General features: G+C 45.4%; 1 protein-coding gene across 1 annotated transcript; it reads right to left on the bottom strand.

Moving 5' to 3' along the window:
• Window positions 1–15661: 15661 nt before the first annotated feature.
• Window positions 15662–26835, bottom strand: picalmb (phosphatidylinositol binding clathrin assembly protein b). The gene is made up of 21 exons (XM_068745907.1): window positions 26706–26835; window positions 23205–23347; window positions 23049–23124; window positions 22849–22951; window positions 22449–22542; window positions 22166–22277; window positions 21975–22081; window positions 21839–21880; window positions 21351–21362; window positions 20774–20859; window positions 20406–20529; window positions 20153–20286; window positions 19774–19874; window positions 18057–18149; window positions 17751–17861; window positions 16860–16976; window positions 16709–16739; window positions 16529–16628; window positions 16352–16411; window positions 16089–16193; window positions 15662–15754 (listed from the first exon to the last, which is right to left on the bottom strand). Exons 1-21 carry the CDS (start codon window positions 26833–26835, stop codon window positions 15662–15664), a joined length of 1974 nt encoding a protein of 657 aa, XP_068602008.1.
• Between the last annotated feature and the right edge of the window lie 939 nt (window positions 26836–27774).

The following is a 27774-nucleotide window of genomic DNA, read 5'->3' as shown; positions in this document are numbered from 1 at the left end:
CTTCTTCAGGTGGTCCGGATTCAATATTAAGGACGAGGAAGGTGACGGGTTGGATGACTCTGAAGAGCAGTTGATTCAGAAGCAGATGACAGGAAATATAAATTCATTTAAGAACATGAATTTGCTTGAAAACATTCACGAAAAAGAATTAGACAATTCCTACTGTTATTGACGCGTCTCTTTTCGGAATTCGAGTCTTGCCTCCTTTCTTGTCCTGTGAAAAGCACAATGAGCTCACAGTGATGCTTTGTGCCTTTGGACCTGGCTTGAGGAGGGGAAGCTAGGGACATACTCACGTGGCGGTAGGGACGCTGTGATGTCCTCTAGACTTTTAGCCAGCTGTGTAGGCATTGCTTCTGCTCTCTCCAATGCTTTCCTGACAGGATGGTCCTTCTCATCAGTCTCCCCTGCAGCATCAAAAAGAGAGAAGCTCTGATTGACCGGCTTTCTTGAACTTTCATGCTCAAATTTAACACAACGCGACATCATTAAATGTCTCGTTCAATCAACAGGACAAAACCCAAGATATTCCAAAAGCAGGACATTCCCTCAATTGAGAATCTGGTACCTGCAAATGTTGGTAATTTGGTTAAAAGGAAAAAAAATGTTGCCAATTAATCTTATTTTTATTAACCAATGCCGTAATTGAACTAGACAGCACTCAGAGAGCACAAACCAAGACTGCGCCGCCTCCCCGTTACGTTGCTGCACCCTAAAGCAATCGTCCCATGATAGTTTCTTTCTTGTCACATGCCCAACCCTGCCACCCAGAAATCCTGCAAAGTAGTTTTATCATGATCCTGCTAGCAGACAGACAGGCAGACAGATGCAAGTGAGTAAATAAGTAAATGCAGACATACAGAATTTCCTTGGTGAGATTAATAATCCCTGTAACCCTATTTGTCATCAAAACATTCATGACTGTATGTGCAAGGCAGGGACAAAAGATAATGCAGCTACTGAGTGGTAATTTAGCAATATATACTGTACTGTTTAATTAAAGTTTGTGTGTTTGAGTTTGATTTGATGTTTGTGGCGTGTAGTACCAAAACAAGACGAACTTAAATTAAACAAGTCTTACTCCAATGGATAAAATGAAGTATTTTGTGCAAAAGCCAAATTACAGTGTGGCATAGTTTGGGTCCAGTCACAGCTTCAAAGTTAAATGAGGGTACAAGCATACGGACATTGTGGGCTGGTGAAACACGTCTATCTACAATGTGTCAATACAGTTAGGGATGTGTACTGCACCAGGTCCACCCACAAATTAAACACAGGCATGTAATCCCAGGTACACATCACTGCGTGTTCCCAACACGGACGTGAAGCCATGGCTACTGCAGGTAACAGCCTGCTTCGCTTTTTATAAAGGTGGCTTCACTCTCGTTCAGTTAAACTTCAATCATCTTTCTCCTTGTTAAAACATTCAGCACCTTCATTCTTCAATAAAGATCAAGCCGCTGTATCTATTGATATATATAAAGTCACTTTTGCTACTTTTTGCATTTTTCTATTAATATAAATGTTTTTTTTATTATTATTATTATTATGTGTATCCATCACATTATAACACTTTGAAAAGGATCCTAATGTTAATTTTGTTATTATTAAATGAAAATTAGTTTCTGTGGTGAAAACAGTTTCATTTAGTGTGTTGCTGTGAAACGCTGAATTTGAAGCTCACAGTTTGAATTGTTCCTTGAGCTGGACTTGGGTTCGGATGAGCTGCTCACAGACGACTCCTGACCCGTGTCTGAACTGTGACGCTTTGTCAGCAGGGGGCGCCGACTTGTCTTGCTGCTTTTTCTGCTGCGACGCTCCTCTGAGCTCGCTGGAGTGCTGGCCCTCACTGGTTCAGCATGGTCAAACTCAAACGTGGAGGTGCCCTCTGATCCCTCCCCATCGAGAGTCGGGGCGAAGGAGTGCTGCAGACCGGTTTCGTCCGTCATGCCTAGGTAATGGCGGTAGTCTCTGGGAACACGTGACCGTGCAAGTGGAGTCGGAGACGTGACAGCATTTGGGGGACTCTGCCTCTGCTTCCTGCTCTGTGGGCGGACTGGGCTTGCATCCATGTGGTCTTTGGGATCAGGATTTGAGCTCCGCTTGGATTCTTTTGGCTGCTCGGCTTGCATGTAATTGTGCAGGTCGACTCTGCTGACATTTGCTGCTTTTGGTGCAATCTGCCTTCCGTGGGGTGATTTCGCTTGACTCTGACGAGGTGGAGATGCCATGACAGCTGGCCTTGTTTTCTCATGGTAAATCTCAGGGCCATCACACATCAAGTCTAGAGATTGCATCTGGGCACCAAACATCTCTTTTCTTTTGGGGCTTTTAGGTTTGTCAGAGGAAAAGAGTCCTTTTTTATCTGAAGTGGCTTCACCCCAGAACTCACGCAACATGTTAAACTGTGTTCGACTCGTGCCCGGGCTTGGGTATGACTGTTCCAGCCTCTGATCCATAGGAACGATCATGAAATTCATTTGATTGTCATCATAGTCTTCCTCGTTGTCGTAATAACTTGAAATTGACCTCAGATCATACTCTGACTTTGAAAATCGTTTATTTATTCTTGCCTGATTTGCACCATGGGGGACTTTATCGTCTCCGAGTGCTTTAGGCGTGTAAAACATGGACTTCTTCTCCTGCTCCCAGAAAGATCTGAGCTGCCTAATCCTCTCTGCAGGAGTCTCTTGATGTTTCCGTCTACTGAAGTAAGGACTGTTAATTATGTCATCATTAGAAACGTATTCCTTTTGCTGAAGAGGCTTACTTGACTGCATGTATTCATCGTCACTCTCCGTCCTCGTTACGTCTTCATTTGGGTCTCCGTGTCTTTCTGTTTTGCGTTTGATCAGCACATCGTTCCGTTCTCGCTTATAATCCACGTATGGGCTATTTTTGGATAAATCGAGCTTTTCAGACTCTGAACTGTCTTTTGCTTGCAGCTCTAAACTCAGCCGAGACACAGGAATAGTCTTGGACAAATCATCTTGCAATGGAGTTTTGGAAGCGCTATTAGTTTGTCGATTTGCTTTGACATTCTCAGACTCTGGACTAAGTCTGTTTACACTCAGAATCTTAGTGTCCGAACTTCTTCTGTCAGAGATTTGGGGATGATCTGCTGATCTGAAATAGTCTGAGTCTCGTTTAATCGAACTATTCATCACCTCCTGGTTACTATTTAAGTCAACAATATTTCCAGTATCTTTCTGTGGGCTGGCAATCAGTTCTTGTTCTCTTTCAACCTCATTATTCCCCTTCCAATTGTAAATTCCATGCAGAAAGGGAAAATCGGGTATCTCAATGGGTTTGTTCCCTTTATCCACATTTGCCGAGAGTTGAGCAGAGTCTTGTCTTCTGTCAGCGATTGACTTAATTTGAGGCATTTCAGAGCCCATGTTGCTCGTCTCTAAAGTTGACTTCCGATGTGAGATTGGTTGGCTTTCGTCATTATTGCCATCAAATGGCATTTTTTCTGCGGCATCCGTCATCATTTCCTGTGTTTCTGACAGGTCCTTGTTTCCTCTTCCATTGGGTGTTCTTAATTCTTTAGAATCGCTGGACTGTTTCTGCAAGTTGCTTCCACTCATTTCAAATGTTTCCTTCTTCGTATCACTCATAATATTCCAATCACATTTTCCGAATGAATCTTCACCTTCCATTTTGCTACTTGCCAGACGCTTTTCGGAGCCGCTTGGGGCCTCTGTACCATCTTCTGTGTTTAGCCAATCACCGCTGTCTGTGCTGCGGCTAAACCAGTCGAGCACCTTCGCGATGCAGTCCTCGTCTCCGGTGGGACTGGTGCTCTGTGTTGACAATTTAAACATGTCTCTCTGTTTTGATCTCTTCGTTTGCTCGTCGGACTTAGCAACAAGGTTGAGGTCATAAGAAACAGGAGGATCTGCATCTGAAAAGAAACGTATAAAAAGAGACTTTAATCAAAACAACGATATTGTCCGTCCTGCAAAGGGTTAAACTGTCAGGGACTACAGACATGGTACAAACATTGTAAAGTCACGCCAACATGCTAAAATGCTCAAGTTGGCAAAGTTAACAGGTTTAATTTTATTAGTAATGATGATGATGATGATGATGAATATGGGAGGGGCAATTAGATTTGAAGGCATTTGGATAAAACAAGTATTGAACTGTTAGAGCAATAGTACAAATTCTCCTCCCTCCTCCCTTCCCTATTTACTTAAGAGAAGAGTGACCTGCTGCTGAGACCATAAAGTCCTAGAGCTTAAAAAAAAACATGAAGGAGCAAGCAGCTGGCCCCCATATATGAAATGGCACTACTGGCGACTGTCATGGATTCAACTTTTGTTGTGTACTAGATTAAGTACCGGTATGCACTTCCTGATTTGAAGCTGGGGCCAAAATTAAGTATTCTGTTTGATCAAGTTAATTTCCCCTACCTGTGCAGATTATTTGTAATAAAGTAAATACATGTTTTATTTTGCTCGTACTCTTTTGCTCCACTTTTATCATAGCTTTTAAATTTGATGTGTAGAGGTTTGTTCACATTTACTAGTACAACTGCTAGTAGTAGTAGTAGGAGGAGGACTACAGTAGTACTGTCATACATGTCTCAACTTCTCTTGTTAAAAAAAAGTATTTTAAGACATTTTGATTCTTAGGTTTTAATTTACTGAGAGCTATTACATCTCTTGGTCTGGTGATGGAGGCCATGTCAGACGTATCCATGAGGGTGAACACGGCTGAATCCCGATTTGGGGGAGACGACCAAACCACAGTCTGTTGGTTGAACTCCTGGTAGTGCTTTTTTATATTCTTCTGTTGAGTCATCTCTCAGCTCGAACATACATTCCCAGACAAAGTAGTAGATAGCTGATCTCTGGATAAAGAGGGGCAGACATTTCAGCGCTACTACCATTTAGATACTGCTCAATGCCGTGGTCTCACCTGCCGACAGTGCAGCAAAGGCTCAAAAGGCTTCTTCTTCTTCCCTCCCGGGGAGGGAACAGTGTATTAAAAAAAGTAAAAAGGCTCCATTCTGTTTGCATACGAGTTGATGCCCAGAGCGATTTTGAAACTACTTGCATGTGCTGCCAAATGATGCACTGAGAGTGTTTGTCATTTGCCTGTTGAAGGAGTTATTATCAAAGCAGGATGACAGCTGTAGCAGTAATTGAGATGATCAATCCAGAGATGTGACAACACCCAATGATTGCTTGTGTCTCTTACAGTGAAGGTTGCATCTGTCCACAAAGTAAATGCAGAGGCAAAGAAAACTAGCTGTGTGCTCCTAGTGGCATTGATTTTAGATAGTAGCCGGTGGGGAGGTTTTCCTGTTCCTTAAATTGCTGCTGTTCCCATTTGTCCATCTGTACGGAATGACTTGGGCCATGGTCGTCAACGACCTGACCAGGGATGCATTATGCGTTATGTGCCCTGATACCCAGAGGCTTCGTGTTTCTGTCCTGACAAAGGGGTTCAGCTGGCTTGCCGAGGTACCGTCGACTCAAGTTAATGGTTAAGGCACAATTACTTACCAAGAAAACAAGTTGGCCAAGGACAAGTCCATCTCTGAGATGTCAAGGTTGCCACTGTATTGTCCTATCCGGTTCCAGGAACCAGACATGAATGGTGTTATTTTGACTTGAGAATGAAGAGGGACCGAAGTCCTGCCATTCCTTTGGTTTTGATCAAGTCTGAAAGTGCCCTTTCAATGCTGATGCCACATCCTGGCCACTTCTCCTTTCTCTTTTCCCTTTAAATCAGAAGTGGGATCTTGTGCAGGTGGAGCCAGCGCTGTGCTGCTGCAGGATTCATCCATCCATCGTCTTGTAGAGCAGACGAGCGTAATCGTCTCATTTATCCAACTTGTAGGTCACGGGTCTGATGGAGCCGATCCCGGCTGACTACGCGCGAGAGGTGGCGCACAACCTGGACAAGACGCCAGCTGCAGGGCGGTGAGGACGACGTGAGTTACTGCTCTGTAAACTTCGATCATCAGTTGACCTATTCCATCATATAGAGCAGCGCCTGCCATGCTCGCTTCTCTGCACCACTTTGAAGAAGATGCTGGTTCCAGGCCAGATGACGTGATTTAACACTGACCACAAGGGGTCAGATGATGACATTGAATATTTGGTACTGGAGATTAAAAAAATACTTCCGATTTGCTGAAGTGTTATGTACATTTCTTCTTTAGGAGGGGGGCGGGGTAATACAGCCATATGCATTTATTTCTCTGCATTCCTTCCACATTCCACTTCTTTTCCTTTTTTCATGAAAGGGAAGAATAAACTGCAGGTGAGGCCACTTCTTTAATCATTTCCCACCGCTGAGTGAGCATTTGATTGACCTGTCAACTAATACGGTTTTGCCTTATTTTCTTATGGGAAAATCGCATTTTTGAGCAGTACGGCAGACTGTGGAAATTAGTACGGGGAAATCTGTAAATGCGGGAAAATTTTAAATAAATAAAGGGATTCTGAAAATATCGGGGCAAAATGAAAAACAAAGCCGCAAAAGGAAAAGTTAGCAGTTAGCAGGCAAACTTCTCACTTTACACTTCCGTTGTGGACACCAGTCTGTTTTCAAATAGGATTAAATCATCCAAACTCCATGTTTGCATGCTCTTACCTGCAAAGACAACCTCCAATGTAAATGATAAACTTTGGCGTAGCTATCTGTAGCTGACATATTGTCAAAAGTGTTATTTCCTCATGTTCCACTAATAGTTTTAGTACATTTCTTTTCACAAAGTGGTCACTGGAAATACCCGAGATACATGATAATACTGCATACTGTATGCACAAACTCCCTGACTGCTTCTTTCAAAATGTTTCATGCAAGTGTACCGGTAAGGACATGACATAATTCCATAAATAACCGATTATCTGATTGGACAGATCATTTCTGCTTCCTCCGCTAGCTGGCACTCGACTTACGACCTCACTCAGGAGGCAGCGCTTTCCTCTCGGTTGATTTGTTTGAAACTGCTACTGAATGCATTTCATGAAAGTTGGTTATTTTTGAGTTATTATAGAGATTTCCAGATTGAGGTTCATGTGCCAAGAAAAAAAAAAAAAAAAAAATCAGCCAATGTTGGTGCTAGGCTAGATCGTGAGGAGAACCAGTTTAACAAAATATTGTTTTCTTCAATTGCTTTCGAACTAATCCTGACACCCATGTTAGTCCGAATATAATGTTTGATAGTCAAGCAAATAGTGGAGTCATAGTACGAGGGTCAAAGTTTGGGTGAATGTACTCCGTTTTTGTTTCCTTCTTTTTGAATATTGCACACTTTTGTCCTGCGGACCTCGAAAAACCCTTTAAATGGTTAAATGTGTGTAGAAGGTCTCAGTCTAACGTCAAACTGTTCTGTTAACGCTAGCTTCAGGTTGTTGGGCAAAAAAGGTTGGCATTAAAAGTCTAGTGGAAACACACGCTTAACTCGAGATAGCGTTTTTTTAAACTCACCCACGGTGCTCCGAGGCAAACTCAGCTCTTCCTGCTTCGTCATTGCTCTCACACCATCTTCCGTCTCCGGATGCTGAAGGCTGCCGGTGTGCGTGGCGACAGGATTTGGCGAGGCATTGTCTCTCGTTGTTTTATATTTTCTTCCGTAAGATTTGAGCGGGATTTCTCTTTCAGGGGCCTCGTTTCTCCTGCCGTTGGTGGTTGGTCTGAAATAGTACAGGCTGTGAGTGGAAGGATGAGACATTTTAATGACGGATGTGGGACAAATCGTCCACTGACCTTTCTCTTGCATACGAAGGTGGGCTACGCTCTTTCTCCAGACTGGAATTAGACGAAGCCTGATATCTATATGGGAGTGGGCTCTGGGAGTTCTCGTTGAAAGATTTGGATGGAGGTAAAGACATTTGATTTGAAACTATGCTTTTCTGAGGCATTTCATCTCGGACCTTCAGGTAGGACTGGTCAGAGTTCCCACCAGACCCTCGCTGGAGGCATTGTCTTGGGTCAGGAACGACCCCGGCTGAGACAATAGCGTCCATCCCCAGGCTGCTCTCTGACTCGCTAGAAGTAGGCTTTGTGAGGAAGGTCCTCTTCCTCGGCACTGGCCTGAACCCGGCAGAGGAGGCTTCAGAAGTGACGGAGCCCCCTGAATTCTGACTGGCCTCTCTTGCCAGGTGGATCCTGAGTGGAGATAAGTTCTCTGAGGGAATCACAGAGGAGAAGAGCAGGCTGGGTTATAGATCCGTGACTATACTTATGTCATCCGGGTTTATTTCCGAGAAATGTTTCGTGTTAGATTCTATTCAAACCTGTTTCAGTAGGCCGCTGGTGCCGATTGGTTGACGCGTCATTATTATATTCAGGTGACTCAACAGCAATAAGAGAAGCTCTGTTGAAAGGGTTGTGCCTCGGCTTGAAGGAAAAATCACAAAAATTCATGTTTTAGTTGGCAAAAGCTGCAATACAGTTAAACGAAGAGTATAAAAAACAAACGCAGAAATCTATTCTCTGTAGTAAGACAGACGTGCACCGTTCTTGGAGAGCGGATCCCTGAATTGAGATTCTCTTTTTGTGCTTGACTGAAAGAGAAGAAAGAAGTTCAAACGTTTAGTTAGAGAACATGAATGTAAATGAATGCAAGCACTTTAAAGAATTGCGCTCGATGAAGGGCACGATGTGGCTGCTGCAAAGCCTCTTAGCAGCCAAGCACATCCCAGCGTGCATGACTGGAGCTCACTGACTCGTACATACCGGTAATGCCTTTATCAAAGACACAAAGAAAAAACAAAAACCCAGCCGACCCGAACATCAAAGAAACTCCAAAAACACTCACTAAGGTAGACGCACAATATCTGGTCGTGCCTGGCTCAGCAGGATTCAAAAAAACAAGGCCCAAATTTACAAAACCAAATATTAGGACAACACTACAAATAGAGTTTCTAGCATCACGTCCTTGGGACTGTGGTGGGATGAATGGGCCAATGCAGATTACATTAAACACCGACTCAAAATGAAAGAGAAGAGAAATGCGTCACGGGGCAGACGTAAACATCGTCAAATAGCGTGGGCGAGATGCGACTTTTAGCACCAACATCACGAGCCTCTCAGTCGCTTCTCCTTTAGAGCAAGCGCACCGAGAGCTCTACTGAGTGAAACACTGCTTAAAGGCTATTGATCAGCTTCTCCTCCGTATGTCAGACCACGTCTTACAATATTGTGAGCAGCAGTGACCTGTTACTGAGATACAAAGTTAGCACCACCTATGTTTACACAGACTGAGTCACAAGACACCAAACAAACGCACTCGCCACACACACACAGAGAGAGAGAGAGAGAGAGAGGGCGGATGGGCTGAAACTGTACTTCAAATGCAAGTTATTCATTGTACTTTGAGTTGGCACCATGCAGTAGTTTATTAAAGGGACGGGGAGAGGCAGACTTTACGGTGTTTAATCTTATCTGAAGAGCGGCAGCACCCGTGCGATCAAACAAAGGCGGTGAGACGAGACCACCGACGGTCACAAAACGTCTCAAACCACGCCGACATGCTGAATAAGGACATGAAAGACATGGCAGGACAGAGGATTACTAGTCATCCTGCGGTTGAAGCCCTTCTGGACTTCTGGCAGGTTTTGGTGGAGCGATGATGTCTGACCCTTGACTGCTTGGTGTCTTGGATCGTTCACTTCTAAGAGATCCGTCTGCAGCATAAACGGGAAACGGACTTGAGTTAGAAGAGCTTATATATATCAACATCATCATCATCATCATCATATGTCATCGGGCAGCTTCCAGTGGATTAGATTGGATTGTTCTTGCCGCTCAAACCATGGAAATATCTGTGAAGATGAAACATGTGACTGCATAACACGTAAACAGGAATTAGTGGCATGGTACTTGGATAATCTACAAATGGTACATTGCAAGATTATCTTGGAATCCATCCCTATGTCAACATTGGAGGAGGAACACACCCAGACCAGCTTTCTTCTGCTTCATGGAGGCCAGGATGATTTCTGAGCCGTGGATCTTGTCCGAGTGTCTGCGGGACTTGACCTCGTAAAACCATTCTCCGGTCAGGTACTTCAACTGGGAGTCCAACCGTATGCCGCTGTTCTGAATTTTCTCCAGTTTGCTGGAGGGAAAACACGAAGTCGAGATGTTTCCCTTTATTGCCTTTGCTGCATTTTTATGTAGAAATACGAATCCAGGTTTGCTTGCTTTTTTTGTTACATTTGGATATGCATAACATACAATCGAGATAAGAGCTCATGACTCTCTCATTCAAATGATTGTTTTTAACGTTTACCCCCAACATGACTGCTTGTCTCTTGTCTTTATGAAATCTTATAAATCCTCTATTCCGTGTTGCTTCACTATTGCATGTGACCCTCTCACACACACACACGCACTCACACACACACACACGCACTCACACACACACACACACACACACACACACACACACACACACACCCATGTTGGTCATGTGAAAAAAGGGCAGCAAATCATTAAAGCCTGTTGGCTTAATCCCTTTACTGGTGCAGACACAGCCAGCATTCAGCCCCCCCCCCCCCCGTTGATTAAAACCTGGCCGGCCAATCCCGATAAATTTAAGAAAAGCAGTTTGTTACATGACATTTTCCAGTCTTGACAATCGAATAAAACTCATCTATAAGTCTGGGGTTTGTTTGTTGTTGGAAAGTTTGTCCTGACAAACCTTGAATATACACCGAGAGGAATGTTGGACCCCTCCCAGAAGGAAAGCTCATGAATGGCTGACTTAAAGCTCAAGGAGGCGGTAGCAAGATTTGCTATTTGCCAATTGAAAGCACGTGGTGGCCTCACTCTGGACGCGTGGAGGCGCCTCGGGCTCCGAGGGGTTTCTGTTCCATGTGGGATCCTGGCCCAGATGTGAACCGGCTGTAATCTAATCGCACATCCCACACTGGGGGCTCCTTATTCACGGAGGCGACTTGCGCATCTGTCCAAGTCGTTATTGTGTTACTCTATTACGGCCAGACAAGTTTTATTCTTCGCCGTGTTTACTGTCCAAAAGGGAGACGGACGTCTAATGAAATCAATGTGATGACATTAGCTGAATAACGTGAAATTAGATTTCAGGCAAAATATTTTTTTGCTTGCGTAATACAACCCATTAGAAGATGACGTTCACCGAAAAGAAGATTCTTCCAGGACATTATATTCCTTATACATTAGATATATATTCCTACCCGATTCGCTCATCCTCAGTCTTCTTCAGCTCCCCATCCCTCACCAGCACGGCCATTATCATCCCCTGCTCCTCCTCCGTCAGGTGGCTCAAGTCAATCATGGTTTCTCCTGTCGCAGTGGGGACAAGATGTGGACAAAGTCGGGGACCCATGCTGTCAAGACAAATCGCATGGCAAACAAATTCATTTCGTCGGATCCTTAGAAAGCCGCGTTATTAACCCACCACAAAGGTTGCCTTTTAGTAAAACTTATGAAAACGGTGTAAGAATGAGACGGGAAAGCCTTTCGTTGTCGCTGTGAGGATCTTTCAGCAGGCATCTCATTAAGGAGAGCGATTGCTGCTGATCCACTTCACTCCGAAGCATCTGCAACACTTGAAGCTCTTCCTACAATCCCACTGAGTGAGTTATGAGTGTGAGGAGAATCCCTGTTGCTGTTCTGCACAGCAGTTACAAAGCAATTCAACCGTGTATAACGTAGCAAAAAGGAACATGATTAGTACCTTTATTATCAAATATTTACATCTATTTCCCTACTCTTATTTAAGGAGGACTTTTATTCTAACGCTTTTCCTCTAACAGAAGCTCCGAGTGCCTATTCGAGTCATTTAAAATATTGAAATGTATCTTGTGGGTTTGTCTGTTTATTTAGAGAACTGGTTGTGGACACAGAGCAAAGGCAGCGAGATCCTCGACTGTTTCAGGATTTGCACTTTGAAACACAAACCCTTCCCTTTCACAGCTAAGCTGTCTGTTATTTAGCACCACGTACAAATATCATCACAAATAAATAACGTACACAAGATCAACAGTAAACCGATTTATATATAAATGAGTTCCACCTGCAGCAGCTATACATTATGTTAATGTAAACTTGTTGCATATTTATAATCTTAAACCCTGGTCAGACTGGAGTTACTCTGCATTTAAAGTACTTTTCATTATAAGCCATGTTAAGATTATTTCCATACCATTTGTCGTTTTGAGCTCTTCAGAGAACAAACGATCCGCCACATTCATCTCAATTCAAACAACTTTATCATCGAGTGCTGTTTATTTGATAGCAGCAATATTTGGCCTACCTTACAGAACTCCCGCAGTCTTGACAAAAAAATAATAATAATTATGTGCCTCCCATCCTGCTGTTGGGGGGGGGTTGAAAGAAGAAAACAGGGTGATACGGAGTGAACGTGCTCGCCTCCCCTGCAGATCTGCTCCCTGCCGTTTGATCCTCAGGAGGAAGAGGAGGAGGAGGAGGGCGGGACCCCGCCCGGCTGGGAGGACCCGACATGTGAAACCACAAGCAAGGCAGCTTGAAACAGTCTGGAAGGTTTACCATGCAAGTGTTTGCTGACGCTCGAACTGGAAGCGCGCCTTCGGTTGTAATGGCAGGCAGCGTCCAGCAGGGGGGGCCTCGGTTTTCACCAGGTCAGAGGTGTTTGACTAACAGGGTGCGACCGTCGCCTTCGGCAGGCAGACCGGTGTTTAAAAGCTGCTCGGAGGTCCTGGGCTCGATGCAAGTTAAACACATGATACACAAGTTAAACCAGAGCTCTGGGAAATCCAGGCCAGCTGAGTGGATGCACCATCGCCATAGCGACGATCCCCAAACTCACAGGATCTGTATCTTGTATCCTTGTGTCCCAGCCTAGTGACGACCACTGATTCATTATAAATAGCGATGTTCTCTGGGATTATACTAGAGCACTCTAAAGAGTCCAAGGCGCCATCGCTGTCAATTTACGAACAATATAAATTAACTGTTTTGCAGAATAACACAAACCCTCTCCGCTGATTCGTGCAAGTCAGAAACCTCATTCTAATTAATTTCAGATTCTCCTTAAGCAAGTACAAACAGCAGATGTTGTGGAAGCTGCTCTTTATTTGAAAAAAGAAAGAAAAGATTTCAGTCATTGCTACACGTTCTAATTACATAAAGAAAAAGAAAAAACAAATCTGCGGAGACAAACGCAGAAAATATCCTGAATCAAACTTAGGTAGAGTCAAATTTGATTGAATTGCTTTCATATTTCATACATCTTTCACTTTTGAAGTCAAACATCAGTCAGGTTTTATATACACACAGCACCGATCAACAGTGCTCCCACACAACACGCAGGTCTTCTGGATCTTTTATACATCTATTTTACACCAAATCTACCCCCCCCCCCCCCCCCCCCCCATTAGCGTATCGAAGGCTAGCTAGCAAGCAAACACTCATCCTGCCAGCCCCCCCCCATCCCACCATCCAGACTCCTGCTGAGGAGCTGCACCGTGGAAAGATGTGTGCAACATGAAGACAACTCTCACATTCAGAGTAAAGGCAGCCTTGAATACGACCAGTGAGTCAATGGCATGCCAGGCTTAAAGCAAACGGAGCCCACCACCCAGCGTGACGCTTCAGATTCACCCCCCCCCCCCCAGACAGGAAACCGATGCATTGCAAAAAACCCTAGGCACAGAATCGACTACATTGCAGACCGAGTCGTATTCTACCCTCCGCCCTTGGTACAGCAGAGGTTGTGGAATCTTTTATCTAGTAGAAAATGTCAGACACAAAACTGGTAGAATATTTAGTGCTCTACCGTTCCGCTTAATAAGTGTAAATTCATATAATAGCTCATTTTAACTCTACCGCTCAATGATAGCCGGAGATCCTCGTTTAATTCTGAAGCACTCCCCCACCGGTGATCAATGCACTGCAGAATTTACATAATTCCCCCCAAATCTTAAACCAATAATCATAAATAAATACAAGCACACAAGGAATGTCTACTGTAAACAGTTAGAAAGACAAGAACTAAACAGGTGTAAACGCCGTTAGCTCCACTACTCGGTGACCGTTAAATAAACTGGAGAGAATGGGCGACTGGTGATCAGTTCAATGGCAGGATCGATCGTTCTCCGTTCTGCTTCCCCCCCCCCCCCGCTGAACATCAAGCCCTCGCATCCTACAACAGCACAGGTATGTTGAAAATACATAACATCAAAGGTTCTCAGCACCCAGAACTTAGCTTTGCAGACTGGCCTGTCAAATGGGCAGAGAGCCGCTTTAAAAAGGGCCTTTTAGACGGCAGCGTCACGTCTCGTCTGGGTCACCAAATAATCAGTGTGAGCTGGCGCCATACTCGCACCGTTGTGTTCCGTCTGTATTACAGGGTATGTGAACGCGTCAGGAATTAGACTTCAACAGGGACAGCGCTTCGCTGCTAAGTGCTTCATCTTCCCAGAGATGCTCTTCTTCAAATTACATGAACTGCATCTGCAAGACAGACAAACAAACGTAAGCAAAAGGCTAAGATGGGAATATGGATGATTGATGCGTGAGACGACACGCCCCCCCCCCCAACACAACCGCCCACTTTCAGTCTCGGCAACTGTTAACTAGTCGAGACAGATCTGTCGGGTTAAAGTGGTGTTAGCTGGGCCTCAGGAAGAGCGATGATGAAGGGTTAGTCCGAGTTACAGCCTTAAAATAAGAACAAATAGACATCGTGTATATCTGGAGGTAAAAGCCATCAGCGTTTGTGTTGGCATGGATCTTTAACCTGTCAGAGACGAGTATTGCGTTATATTACGATTATCGTTTTGACTTCAGGTTGTTGGGGGGGGGGGGGGGCGTTTGAGTTAATTAACTGTAACGCCTCCTATTTTATACAGATCTGTCTCTACCAACAAAGACTAGCCTGCTGGTTGCTGGTCTATCCTGCTCTGCATCCGATTTGTGGACAGTTATAGTCCAGAATACAGCAAACATTAAAGTCCAAAGTGATGCTATAATAATTAGCACGTCAGCTAAACGGTTATTTTAAAACAAATTAGTCAATCCTATACTAATGAATTACAATGCTGCAATAAAAGGACTACAAATGTCTCATTGTATGAAGACTTCTTGGCCACGACCTACTATCTGTAGACTCTTAGCATGATAGTAGCCATTAAATAGATATTTAAGTTTCCCTTTTCACTTGATTGAGAGACTCAGTTGAAGAAAACAACAGCGATCAGCCCAAGACAAGCCCACGGAGACGTTAGATGAACACGCTCATCTGCCAGCAAGCTTTGAGAAAAGAAATCGATAGACGATGATCAAGAAGAGCACTTGTATTGAAACCCACGTTCCATGAACTATAATCAATTTATTTGACGGATAAAATTACCATCATTGTCGTCAGACGTGTATATTTAAGAATGAAAAGTCTAAATAGTTAGCAACAGTAACTTGAGAGGAACGCGCTTAGCAAACAGTCATTTGAATTCATCTTGGCCGCAGGGCTCAGAGGAAAAACCGGTTTCACCAATATGCGATGGCTGACGATCAATGAGGCCGGCAATGTTAAAGCGTCAAAACAAACAGACAAAAACGAGCAAAGCATGTCACGGCCGAGCCGAAACAAAATGGTATGAACACTGAACATGCGACACGTGCAGGTGCCCCCCCACCAGCGTAGGCATGCTGTACCTAAAGAGATGTTCTACAAGAAATCCTTGAGAGAGAGGTGAGCAAACGGGTCCTGTCCCGGGGCTCGGAGGGGACTCTGGCTGGAAGGACTAGAGGCTGCAGACGGCTATTTCAAGAAGAAATAGAGGGAGTCGGAGGACAAGAGGAGAAGTCACAGAGTCAGTACGGAGACTGGAGGTAGGGTGAGGTTAGTTTGGATGAAGGAAGTCTGAATAAAAAGGGATGGAGGAAAAACAAAGGAGTCAAAAGAGATGATTCAGTTTTTTTGCTCCGTTCAGCTCAAGAGCGTGAAGCATCCGTTGTCAAAACTGTCATCTTCAGCACTGTTCACGCGACAACAGAGCTAACAGCGAACATCACAGACAATGGACTCAACCCGACGACGGGGTCAATGCACGGCGAACGCCAGCGTTCTGATGAGTCAGAGCCGCTGCACCCACCTGAGCGCTCGACACCGAGCCAAAGGGGTTGGGTGGCCTCATCGCCGGCTGGGAGTACATCATGGCTGGCGGGTTCATCGCCCCCATAGGGCCCATTGGAGGAGGCTGCAGCGCGTAGCACAGAGGTGAGAGAAGCCATTTCGGCAACGGAGGCTGTCAGTTACTCGTTTTATGAATGTAAAGCCAAATAATCTAGACGACCTAGTGCCCGCCAGCAGAAAGTGGGTCTATATACATTAATGCACACGTGCCTTTACACTCACCATCCCATATCCCATCATGCCTGTGGGCGTGGTGGCAGGGAAGGCCATAATTGATGGAGGCTGAAGAGAGACAGACGGGGCCCGTGAAGATCAATGACGCGATGCATCAACCAGTGAAATAAGACGGACAAAAAAAGGAAGCAGAAGTCATGACGACTACAGAGAGAAGCCCGTCACCATAGAGACGGGGTTCCAGGTCGTGCTCGGCGCCGCTTTGGGCTGCCAGTTGGTGCCGCCGGTCATCCTCTTCTCCCCCGGCTGGCTCCAGTGCATGTCACTGCAGATTGAAACACATTGTGAGTGCCCTGAACGCACACAGCTGGCACCGCCTCCGTGTCTTACATCACTAGCTCTTACTTTTTCATCGTGCCGTTCCCAATGCCAAGGTCTGAAAAACAAAATTCAATGGAGGGTAAAACACAAGACGTCCGTCCACAGATACTTTTACAGTTTGTGCCTTAGTGAACCCATGCTTTATTATTATTGGAGCTAAGAGCATCACACTCACTGCCAACAAGGTTGGCCAGAGAGGAGTCAAGGTCATCGGACACCAGCCTCTCTGGCTGCTGACTGCTTGGCAGGTTGGAACCGGCGAGAGTCGGTTTAAGGATCCCCCCAACAAGATCTGATGAGACACAAACATAGAAACAGAACTCAACAATTTGCAAATTGCTAATTTATTTCCCCGAGACAATGTAATATTGTGTTTTATTCATTTAATTGATTTTAAAAGTGCAACGCGGCCACCATTTATCACAATTCGTGACTAACCCGAACCAGACTGCTCCACCCCTGTAGAAAGGCAGAAATGCAAACAGGAACACATCTGGGGCAGAGCCACTGGGTCGCCAGCAAGAGGAGCCCCGACCCAAAACCACTGCAAACCTGCGGCGTTGTTCGAGTGAGCGACGGCGCGGGACGACGTCTGGAGAGACGTCAGTCCACGAGGAGAATTACGGAATGTCTGGAACGTTGCGTACTCCAGGCGGAACACTTTTGGCGCTTGTGTTTCTAGTGTAGTTTGTCTTCATCAAAAGTTAATAACGATTGATATACGGGTCATATTAGCACAACGCTTTTACACAGGCTAATGTCCAATCCAGATCAGGCCCAGTGAGCGTTTCATATTTTGATTTCCGTGGCAGAAGGGATATATCGGGTTGAAAATTCACCGGACCATATTAACAATGTGCTTTTCTTTATATCCTTGAGCTTGTTTTCCAGCCATGTGACTTTTATTTGGTGCATGCCTGCTGCAGTCAGACTGAAGTTTAGTTTCAGAGAACGGCTTAATGCAACACAGGATGCCGACTCACCGCCTGCAAACTACCTTTCAGCATTTCCACCGAATGACGATACACAACGCTACTGAGCGTTAACCTAAAGGCAAAATTCTCACCTTCAGAATTGAGGCTGTTGCTGCTTGTCGCTTTGGTTCCAAAAACTGACTCAAAGTCCACCTGCAGCCCCCCTGACGGCTGCTGCGGGGGCGCCTGCGGTGTCGAGTATCCTAAGGGATGAGAAAGTGAAATTAATATCAAAACTGACCACTACTAAGACTTTTGGTTTCTAGCCCAGACGTATAAGTACAGTGTTGGTATATCAAATCGATCCCGACTCAAACGGCTTTCTCTGAGCCGCCGTCCGGTAAGCGAGCATCAATCTACTGCCCGGAGTGCTCGGGATGCAGTGTTCAGTACTCTACCTCTAAATAGGCCTGCTACAGTAGAGGGCTCTGTGGGGAAAGGAGCCTGGTGTGGGAGGTGCTGGGCAGTGGATACTGGACCACAGAAGGAGTCTGACACGCCATAGGAAACAGAAAGACAAACATGGAGCAAGAAGAAGAAGAGAGAGAGGGAAAAAAAGAAGGCATTTCAAGTCCAGGCCAGAGAAAAAGCAGGAAAACGACAGTAATACAGGCAGAAAGAAGAAAGCTAATGACTTTGTGATGGTTAAATTCTAGGTTTAAGTAACGAGACGGATGGATAAAAGTGTTGAAGGGTTAAATAGTCAAACAAATATTGCAGATATTTTATTAAAAAGTCACTTGAGGAATAGTGTTGACATTTTGAGAAATACTTCCCGTCTCTCCGAGTCTTCACCTGGCTAGCTTAGCTCAGCTTAGCATAAAGAGTGGCAGCAGGGGGGAAACGCTAGCCTAGCTTCGCTTTAAGAAAACCCACCACGAAAGCTCAGACGTATTTGGTTCATCTTAAACAGTGTTTGGTGTTCCAGAGATCACGTAGTCGAGCTGAAGACCCTCGTCTGTGCAATCGGTTTGACGCGGAACCGACGCGTCGACCCAACGCCACCCCATCCCACCGGCGGTCCACGAACAGACGGCCTGCCGTGTGACAGTCGCAGCTAGTGAGACGTTTCCATTTAAAGCATCAAGCAATTCCTCTCGTTACATGGAGGTTGATCTTGTCTTCTGGTCTCAGCGTCTCCCTCTGGCTTCCTACGGCGTGCTTTTACACTTCGCAGCTATAGATGGTGCACAGGAGTCACCAAACCGCTGACTTCGTGCTGTATCGCCAGCTTGCTACGTTCACTCAGACACCGACTTGGCCGGTTCTTGTACAGGATGTAAAGAGCAAAGAAGGTAAAATAAGTGCATTTCCCAAAATGTCAAACCTTTCCTTTATCATTACTTCTCGTCCACAAATCTACCATAAACACCAAAAATCACAGACCCCTGGGGGGTATTGCATAAGAGCCTATGTTTTCCAGGGCTCGGGAAACATAGGTTGAGATGGTGAACCATCGTAGTACCTGAGACGGAGTGTTCTATCCGCACTGTGCGTTTGTAATTGGTTGAAACGGATGAGTTTGTGTCAATAAAGGGATTGTAACGATCTGGAGAATCAAAAATAGTGTTGGTAAAAGAAGAACAGGTTTCAATGTAAAGCTCTGGCATGTTTGTATTACAATACAACACCAAACTGTTCACTAAGAGAAGATGAGCGGTAGCTGTAAAGCAAAAAATGGGTGTATGGCCTCTAGTGTGTCGCTACAATAATACCACAACTTCGGCTTGCTATGACCTGCACAGACAGAGACCAACACCTAAACAGCAACCATGCAAGTCTGTCACGCTTACTAGTGACTACAGATAAATGAACAAGACTTTAGAGAAACAAAATGAGTCATTACCACCAAACATTTCATGACCAGATGTCCTAGAGGAAAAGCTAACACCGTCTGAAGACACGACGGGTAAGTGAGTAGCATCTACAACGAGCTTTGAGAGGAAAGGGTTAAGATTTGGCATGGAGTCATCTCCAGCTTCAGCAGACGCGAAAGGATCTAGGCAAGCAGACGAGAGAGAGAAAAGAAGAAAAACAAAAAAGGAGGGAGAGGTGGGCATGAGAGTCAGACAACAAGAGAAGGAGCGCATGCACAGAAATGTCCAGAAGCACTACCTGCCCACGCCGTGGCCACCGGAAGCCCCGTTGAGCCCGACTGCACGGAGGGCTGGAAGGTCGACCGCAGGTCAAACAGATCACTCGCCATCTTCACAGCCCTGCAAACGCAATCAGAAACAGGAGGAACAAACTCAAGTCAGCCTAGCATAGAATTATTGCTTGAATCTTTCACCAACTTCACATTTATGAATCGCACCCGGTACCTTCTTACAGTGAGGCGACAGCGTCACCCTAGTCACTGCAAGTTTAAGACAGCCGAGGTGAAAAGAACACACACACACACACACACACACACACACACACACACACACACACACAGACAGACAGACAGACAGACAGAGAGAGGTTAAGCAGTGCGTAAAGATCTAAGCAGTACCCGTTGGAGCAGCTGGGCGTAGAGAAGAGGTCGACAGCTGGTGCTGTGGTGATGGCGCCCCCGGTGGTGGAGATCGGTGATGTGTCAGTGGTGGAAAAGGAGGGCCTCTTGGACAGCTCTTTGAGCCTCTGCTCCTGAGAGAGAGGGTCACGTTAAAACATGCGAGCAGCTGTGGTATTTGCATGCTAATGATAAGATCGATTGATTGATTGTTTTTATCTCTTTTTTTTTTAATGGCAGAAGTTAGAACCACCTTCAGGGCTTTGAGTCGAGCCTGTTCCTCTTCGAGCGCCGCCTGCTTCTCCCGCTCATCCACTTTGGTGAAGGACATCCCTGTGCTGGCCAGAGACGAGACTGCATTTGACAGAGTGCTGGCCCTGTGGGAAAGACACAAGTTGATCAAATCATTGATTTTTTTTCCCCCCCGTCTATTTTATTGGCACATGCTTCATCATTTCTAACTTTCACGTCATCTAGTCTCAAGTGGTTCAGCTCGTACCGTTCGTACTGTCCTAACAGCTTGCCAATCTGAAAGGCCTTTTGAATTGCATTATTGAAAAAAAAAAAAAAAAAAAAGGCAAAAGGTTGAGCGCTTTTCAGAAACACTGATACTGAAAGTACCTGCTGGCTGCAGTGGAATCTTTCACCTTCTTGCCCTCCAAAGAGGCCAAGTGCTGCTCCAGAGCTTCCAGAAGGCTACTGGGAGCCTGCCATGACAGAAACACAACATTATATGCAGCGAGTTCCGCCTGTACAGGAGGACAGTGGTGGGCAACCGAGAATGATAGAGAAAACAACGGGAAATACACCGATAGACAGGCAATTAGATTGGAAAACGGCATGGATGTAAACCATCTTTGGGCTACTGGTTACCCACCACTGGTCGATGGCCGCATTCCAGCTGAGAGGCTACTTTGGATGAGAATAACTGACGGATGACAGACTGCACCACGGCGCTTTCAACAGCCCGGGTGCTGATGAATTGGCCGTGTCTAAGCACAACTGGCCAGCCATTTTACAGTCGATTAACTACACAATAGGTTCGCACCTCAGTGGCGTGACCAGGATGAACTGAATTTACCACGGCGGGCGCTTTTTCCTTCAACTGGTTTTTCGCCACAATGGAGGAGACAGTCATGCAAAAAAGACAACACTGAGGCAAGTCACAGACACTGAAGAGTGAAATGAAAGTACTTACACAAACCGTGAACTGAAGTGGAAAGGGGGAGATACAGAATATAAAGGTGGCGACAGTTAGACAATGCTTTTAGCTGCACTTCTCTGGGTATAAAATATTGATGCAAGATCGGTCCCTACAGCACAGCACAACAGTATGTGCAGTTTATGGCATTATTTTTAATAAAAACATCTAACTGTCACTATGCAGATTTACTGAGTGGGTTGCATCTACAGCACTTCCTCTAAAAACACCTTTATTTACTGTGGAAAGGACAAAAAGAAGAAAAAGGCAGAAGAGAAAGAAAACAAAGAAACCCTCTGGCAGACATGCTCTCGAGAGGGAAATCATGCAGCGCATTTCATTTCAAAGAGTATTTGTGTCGGGAGAACGACACTTTAAACTGTGCAGAGAAAACGAGAGCAGTCAGAAAGAAGCTAGAGGAAGAAAGGTGTTCCTAACAAGAGGGGAATCCCATTTTCAGATTGCTTGTGAAGGTCAGTGCGTACCTGTGAAAGGTCTGGAATGTCTCCACGATCGATGCCCACCTGCTGCAGAGACGAGAGAGGAAGCAAAGATAAAGTTGCGTCTCCGCAACATGAAGACGGTTCAGACACAACCCGAGAGGAAATGAACACACTGTACCTCTGCTACTTTGAGGAACTCTGATATTCGAGTCATTCGGGTAAGAAACTTCTTGTAAATATCCAGGCCCTCTTTACACTGAGTCTTTTTCATGTCGAAGTATTTCTCTGTTTGGGGGAAAAAAACAGTTGAACAGTTGAATCAGCACCCGCAAAATGAACAAGAAACAAAGAGAAGGCTGAAGATCTTACCAAGTAGGTTGATGATGCCTTCATTATAAGCAGCAAAGAGCCTGATGGAGTCTTTAAAGAGGAGCATGAAGGCAGCATTGATTACTCCGTTAGTCAGCTCGTTGGCATTGACCTGAGGGAAAGCAAATCAACAAATTTCTCTTCCAGCTTCTCCACGTCAATTTCGTTGGCAAACGTCCTCCCATGCGTGGCGTTGGATTCTTTCGTAGCAGCCTCAGCTCAACCTGCGAGCTCCAGAGGACCACGAGCCGCAACGCCGCGGGAGGCTTCACCTTCAACTCACATTGAAATCGAGGAGGGCGTCCATCTGGTTCTGAATGATGGGGATGGTCTTGAGCAGCTTCTCTGTATTCATGGTTCTCATTACCCCGTCCACTCTGAGGACACATGGGGAGCAGGAGAGGGCACCGAGGAGGGAGGGAGGGAGGGAGGGAGGAGGATTTGATGTCAAACAAAAGTCCATTTGAGGACATCACATGTAAAAATTGTGTTTGATATAATTTGTGGATATCAGACAAATTTGTTTTTGGAGGTCACATTAAACTTGACCTTAAATCTAAAAATTCCATGAAAGTTTAAGAAATTCAAGAGAAACATTCCAGGAATATACGGACACTGAGGATGTAATGCATCCAACTGCAAACAGAAAAAAAAAACGTTTACAAAACAAAAACCGTTCTTACCCTCGTTTAACTTTTGTGAAGTCAAATGCTACCTGTCTGTATGAAACCGCCTTCTCATTCAGGTATCGACTATACCTCCTGATGAATGTGGACATGTCATATCCTGAAATACAGAAGGGAATACCGAAGAATTACTTCATCTCCTTCTAAAAAAAACGGAGCACATATTCAGTACGATTCAGAAATAATCAAATCATTACCTTGTAATCCACTTTTGTCCAAAAAATTACTGAGATTGAAAAGTGTGTTCCTCGAAGCCAAGTACTGGACGAAGCGCTGGAGGAGGAGGAAAGCGGTTTAACGTCACCAGGCGTCAGGAGAATAGAGCATTAGCGTGCTGCGAGGCCTGCGCTCACCTCGTTGCCGTACACCATGAGGTGGTGTGTGGTGATCAGCGACTTGAACACAACCACCCAGCTGGTGTTGGTGGTTCTCTCAAACAGCGAGTCGGCCAGTTGGGGAATGTTCACATTCATCTCGTTGGTGCAGTGGATCAAATCTGAAACGGAAAGGAAGGAAGACCGTAAGACCACGAGGTTCAGCTGATCACGATCACGCAGAATACCCGTTTAAGAAAAATAAAAGTTCAATTATTGTATGCAGTGATTGATAATGTTCTCTTCCACGTCTTTCCTCTCACAAGATCAGAAGTGACTCAGCGATGCCAGGAAGAGAGACCGACGCAATCACCAGCTTCCTCGTGTGTCACCGGGCATCTTAGTAATGCAATACTAAATATTTGTTTATTTTTTCCCGATAAAAACAAAGACCTTATAACACTCATTTATCATAAGCACACATGAAGCGTGTGGCAACATGCGGGACCGAGTCATTCTCGCCTCCAGTTTTGGCTCAGTCCCTCCAACATTTGGTGGAAGAGAATAAAATTGTTATTTAAAACACTTATTTTACATGCATCTGATTTATTCACACATTTAACCCACGTGTCATCAGAAGACATTTTAAACTCAATTGTTCACATTGCAAGTTGGTCAAGGAAAAATGGGATCCTTTTCATTCAGACAGCTGTCATGGATCACTTTATCAAAAGGACTCACGACATGTTTGTTAGTATTGGGGACCAATCACACATTGCTCAGCCGAGCAGGAAGCGGCCGGCGCTCATCACAGTTCGCTGGTTCAACGCCCGTCTCCCGACACATTTCCAGCCATTCAGATTTTTTATGGTTCTGTTTTCATGGGCCATAATCATAAAAGACTGACTGAAACGACCCGGAAACAACCAGTCAGCTCAGCGCCACTGAGGCTCGCCGTGTTAGCGCTGCTAATGCTACCCTTGCACCAAAATGTGCAAAGCAACAACATCAGACATTACTTTACCTCAATTCAAACCACGCTAATCACAAACATGTAAAGCAGAACAACCGCATGCTAAGACGACCGTTTCCTGCCAAAGACTCCCACGAGTAACAGTAATTCATCATCTTAAAAAGGCAATGCAATCAGGGTACAGAAGCAGCAATCTCAAACTGATGTTCATTAACAACCTTTAAAAGTAGACAGACTTGAAGCGTGTGGCATGAAGACTTCAACCATATTTATTCTGCTCCACTTCCTCTGCTCATTTGTTCGTGCATATGCTGGATAAATGATGCAGCGATGCTAAAGACCTGCCGTTCACAGCAGTGATCGGTCTGAAGGAGTATCTGGGTCCCCTTCTGTCCCACATTTGACTTCTCAAAGGGAGGGCGGGAGCACCTTTAACAGAATCAGCAGCCATTAGTATGTATGGCTAAAGAACTACCCCGACATGATGATAAAGACGATGACGGTGGAGAGGAGACGGGCAGGGAGGAGGAGGGAGGAGGACCATGGGGGAGGAGGGCACACTGGCAGCACTGTCACGTATTAATCAGATGGATAAATATTCACTGGATGACAATTTCTAGTCTTGTCAATTCATGCAACACAAATGCATTGATGCAACATTATCGTGCTCAATAGAAAGCCGCAGAGAGTCACTCTGAGGCTTTCAGCAAATCAATTAGGATTTAGTCTGAAAAACAGGCTTTTTATTCATTTTTATTCAAGTTCCTGCCTGCTCAAGGTGTTCATTAGAGAGAAAAGCGAGGATTGGCACCAGCACTTGGCTCCTGCAGAGGTGAACTCCATTACAGATCTGTTTTAGAATAGGGAGGCGTACCTCAGGGAGGCTGAAGTGTGGCTGTATACTGAAAGAAGTGAGATCAGAGAAAACCTCAAGTCTTTGGAATTACGGAAACAGCCGTATGATGGTTATGTGATCATACAAACGCAATATTAGTACAGTACATGAGATTATCTTCAACGGTACCTGTTAGATTTACACAACTACTAATGAATTCGGTACTGGAGGGATGTTGAGTTTTAGGGAATCGAAGCGGGACTGGATAAAAGCACATTCGAGAATTTCTCAATTTTCTGATCGTCTCACGTCATTTTTGGAACCATTTGTATTTTTGACATTAATTCCTTGATGGATTACCCCATGGTTGGGCATGTGCTATATTATCACATTTTGGTTTTGACCCAGAAAGGGGGGGGGGATCAATCCAGTTTTTTTTTTTGCTCCCATTGTCTTTAACAATGCCAGATCTCTGATGGCTGCCATTTTGATAATGTTGGATGCATGATTTCTGTCCAATGAAAATCGAGATTCCCCATCGAGTTCAAACATCGAGTCTCTTTATTTACTACATCTTCACCCTCTTATGTTAGCTGCAAGGAGCAGCTTATAAAAAAGATATTTTTATCGACTTCTTATTTTCACAAATAATTTGTCATCAAAACGTCCAGACAACACCGGACACCTCGCCGAGGTCGACTCACCGGGTTTATACTCCCTCCAGCCCACTGCTGGCTCAGACAATGCCTGCCCCCCCCCTCCGTTATACCTTTGTACCATCCACACTAGTGCCACACATCTCACCTCACGGGAGTCCCTAAGCAGCAGGTGTGGAACCTGCAACCCCAAGATCAAATGCAAATACTCACCACAAATAACCAAGACAAAAGAGCCAATGGAATCGGCCTTTGCTCTAAATCAGCGCCGTCGTGCCCGAATACATACAAGCGTTGAACTTTCTCCTGGACTTACCTCTTAGAACCTGCATAAAAACACTTTCATTACTGACATCATGCATTTACAAGCACAGATCAATGCACAGAAAAACTACCAGTGCTGCACCACCTCCTCCTCCTCCTCCTCCGACCAAGTGCACCAGAACAAACAGAGGTTTATGTGGTGCCGCTGTGATTTCCGCCCTCACACACTGCCACCTCGTTGTGTCTGAAGCAACGCAAAGTCCCCGTGAAGGGACCCCGACAGCAGGTGTCCCTTCACCCCGCCGCCGAGCTGAAACGCACGCTTGTGCCGCTGCAGGTGCAGCAAGATGGGAGATTCGGAGCTTCCCTGTGAACGCTCGGGCACACCGTCAGCTGCCAGCCGAATCAATGTTTAACCTGATTTACCGCTTTATGGGCTCAATATTTAAGCTGTAAATGAAGGAGTATTTTAAAAACGGACACGAGAGCGGTGGAACAAACCCCGGACAAGAAGGACAAGCTAGTTTGATAACGACTGGTGGAAAATGAAGAGAATATTGTTTATAGGTGCCCTTAAAGCCTTGGCCATTTCAAAATTACTCCGTAATGTCTGAACCGATGTCAACAAGGCCCATTTAGGGGGTTTTAAACAGCATAATCTCCCACGACATTAGCAGCAGTAGCATGTAGCCTATCCCGAGGCTTTGAGGCCTGGTTAGCTCTTCCATCGCCAATAGCTCGGACGGCGCATTAGCCGCGGCGACTTAGCTTTTAAAAAACAATTTAAAATTCCATTTTAAGAAGATACTCACAGTCCAGATGCTTCTTTTTCGGGCCCATGACTTCGTGAGTGGTGGCCTTGCATACGGTCTTCGACACGGCGGACCCCGTCACACTGTGCTGGGCTGCGGTTATCCGGTCCGTAATGCTCTGCCCCGACATCATCGCTTCCTCGACGCAACCAAAAATGTCGAGCTTCGTCCGCGTTCGTCTCCGGATAAGAGCGTTTAACAATTCAAATTAAACCTCCGCCTCGTCCGGAGCCTCGCCGGACGCCCCCCCAACACAAACACTTATTCTACCCCCCCCTTAGTGAAACAACAACAACAAAGCAGAACTAGGATGTGGCTGACCAGAAGGAAGGCGGAATAAATATATCAACTAAACAACGTCGGCTTGCTTCCTCCTCGTCGCGCTGCTCGACGCCGTGATTGCGGTGCTGCTGACTCACTAGACCGGGTCCCTGTCTCTCGCTCATCCCGATGTGGCACACCAGAGCCCAGCGTCCCTCCTCCTCCTCCTCCTCCTGCCGGCCTTCATCGCTCCTCCTCCTCCTGCCGCTGTTCCCTTTATAGCAAAAGAAGACCTCCGAGGAGGGGAAATGGCGGGCGTGCTCCGTCACACCGCCCGGGTCCGCGCCGGCGGGCTGGATGACGGACGGGGCCGAGGCATGAGTGAAGGAGCGGGCATAGGTGCAGGTCGCACCAGGGCCTGATGAAGGGAATACAGGCCTGATTATTAAAAGGTCTGATTCCAGGCCTCATTTTTACTCTGTAGCATTTTTGAATCATTATACTGGAACCAAATGGAAACCAGCAAGACCAGCGTTATTCACTAAAATCGAACTCATAAGGGCCTCTGATCATAATTTAAGATTTCAAGTCTGGGGGGGGGGGGGGGGGGGATTCGAATTCCATTTGTACCTGCACCAAAATGTACACAACCATACAGAAGCACACCCTAAGCATGTATTTTTGTTCATTTGTTTATGTCAAGACCCACAGCTCATCTCACAACATTGAATAAAACCGAGACCCATCCTTCCACAAGGTTTCACAGAAATCTGGTATCTTGCCTATAAATACAAACAGACACATTTGA

This window comes from Brachionichthys hirsutus, chromosome 11, assembly GCF_040956055.1.
Source record: "Brachionichthys hirsutus isolate HB-005 chromosome 11, CSIRO-AGI_Bhir_v1, whole genome shotgun sequence".
Classification (NCBI taxonomy): domain Eukaryota; kingdom Metazoa; phylum Chordata; class Actinopteri; order Lophiiformes; family Brachionichthyidae; genus Brachionichthys; species Brachionichthys hirsutus.
Note: the sequence above shows the minus strand (reverse complement) of the source record. Positions and strands in the feature narration are given on the sequence as shown.